Genomic DNA, 1,912 nt, shown 5'->3' on the forward strand with positions numbered 1-1,912 from the left:
GCCCCTCAAGCCGGGAGAGGTGCTCAGCATCCTCCTCTACCTGGCTCCCAACTCCTCCTCGCCCTCCAGCCCCAGCGTGGACCATTTCACACTCAGGTAGAGGGGGGCGGGGGGCGGGGGGAATGGGGTCCCCTTGAAGTCACATGGACACCTGAGCCCTTGTGTGGGGGTGGCTCATCCCTGCCCCTCGTCCTAATCCCAGCTCTTCCGGAAGAGACCTCACTTACTCGAGCCTCCGTGTTCTCATCTGTCTAATGGCAACAGACAGTCCTGCCCCCTCTATCCTGGTAAAGGGGGAATATCAGTTTTCACAAGCATGCATGTCCAGAATGACTGAATTGCGGCTGGCAGGACATAAACTGGTGCAACTCTCCCGTCTTACAGATGAGGAGACCAAGGCCAAGGAAGAGAAATGCAGAATCGGAGAACAGCCTCTTGGCTGGAAGCCCCAAAATTCTGTGTGTGTGTGTGTGTGTGTGTGTGTGTGTGTGTGTGTGTTGAGACATCTACATGTGCCCCCATCCTAGAGCTGGGAGAAATTTTTCAGGAGTCCAGCTCTTTTTATACCTCGAGAAGGACACAGTGCATGAATTCAAAACTGCTTCATATTGTTTCACATTGCCATAAAACATAATGGTATTTCACAGCGGGAATCCATAGTTTGCGTTATGTTGGGTAATTGGGAGAACATAAGGCCCCACAAAAATGCTCTCCCCCATCCCACACAGTATGCATGGGACCTGAAACATCACCATTAACCTCCAATTTCTTTGAGTTATGCATTGCCTTCTCTCCTGTGTGTACTGCCTTGAAGTTCAAATATTCTTGGAAAGGGTCATACCTGTGACTGATACCTGAATGTGAATATGAGTTACCTCAGTCATCAGAGATCTTGGGCTGCATTAATAGCAGTAGAGCATGTAGAATCAGGGAGGTGATCATCACCTTGGCTTAGTCAGTGTTAATTTAGAGTGCAGCCAAAGTGTTGTATTTAGTACAGGACACTACACGTTATGATTACAGTGTCCAGAGAAGGGTGACCAGGCTATAAAATGATTTGGAACCATGGCAAAAATAAAATAAATAATGCATGGAGGGACTGGAGAGGAGAAGACTGAGAGGACACCTCCATACTTCTCCAGCTTTCAGAACTATAGCAATTAAGCTGGAGGGGACTTGTCCTCACTCAGCCCAGCAGAATCCATGGCTGTTATGTTTTAGCTAAATACAGGGAAGATGTTTCCAGTTTTCATGGACTTTCTGAAAAAGGAATGGGAGGTGTGCAGTAGTGAGTCCCCTGTCACTAAGCTATTCTATAGAGATTAGGCAAAGCCTTGGCAGAGATCTGATAGAAGGGATTGCAGCCTCCACCGAGGGCCAGAGGTTTCAGCTATGTGATGCCAGGTTCCCCACATTTACCTTGAACACTGAGTCTAGGACTTGGGGTGACTTAGCTCCTCTGCTCCCTCTCCACCAACCCAGCCTAGGGTGGTGGCCAGGAGAGTAGCCTTTGAGCCCTAGCCTGACCCTCTCCCTTTTCTTCTTCCTACTTTGTCCCAGGGTGAAGGCCAAGAAGGGAGTGACCCTTCTGGGCACCAAGTCACGGAGTGGTCAGTGGCATGTGACCTCAGAGTTGCTGACTGGAGCAAAGCACTCGACAGCCACTGTGGACGTGGCCTGGGCTCAGGGCACACCTCTGCCTCCCTGGTGAGCCTGAGCTCTGCGTCTGCTCATCTTTCTGCAGGGGGGCCACCCAAGGGGTTGGGGGAATCCCTGATGGAGGAGGCCAGGCATGCAAAGGGACTTGGTTGATGGGCACTCTGAGGTCTGGTCCCCGCCCTTTGGCAGGACTCTGGGACTGGAGGAGGCCCCAAGGGCCCTGGTGGGCAGCTACCAGGAGGGTGGGTCCCCA

At 51.6% G+C, this 1,912-nt stretch overlaps 1 protein-coding gene across 1 annotated transcript in view; it reads left to right on the top strand.

Annotated features, from left to right (window-relative positions):
* Nucleotides 1–4: 4 nt before the first annotated feature.
* The window catches only part of LOC103250399 (transmembrane protein 132E), a gene marked incomplete at its 5' end in the record, with an annotated part of 10,818 nt that continues 8,910 nt past the window's right edge, over nt 5–1,912 (top strand). The window contains 2 exons of the mRNA XM_008048981.1: nt 5–96; nt 1,561–1,707. Coding sequence (XP_008047172.1) covers nt 5–96; nt 1,561–1,707 — 239 coding nt within the window. The remainder of the gene's footprint in view (nt 97–1,560; nt 1,708–1,912) is intronic.

The sequence above is a fragment of the Carlito syrichta genome, unplaced genomic scaffold, assembly GCF_000164805.1.
Source record: "Carlito syrichta isolate Samal-C Ts95f unplaced genomic scaffold, Tarsius_syrichta-2.0.1 Scaffold130397, whole genome shotgun sequence".
NCBI classification, from domain to species: Eukaryota; Metazoa; Chordata; class Mammalia; order Primates; family Tarsiidae; genus Carlito; species Carlito syrichta.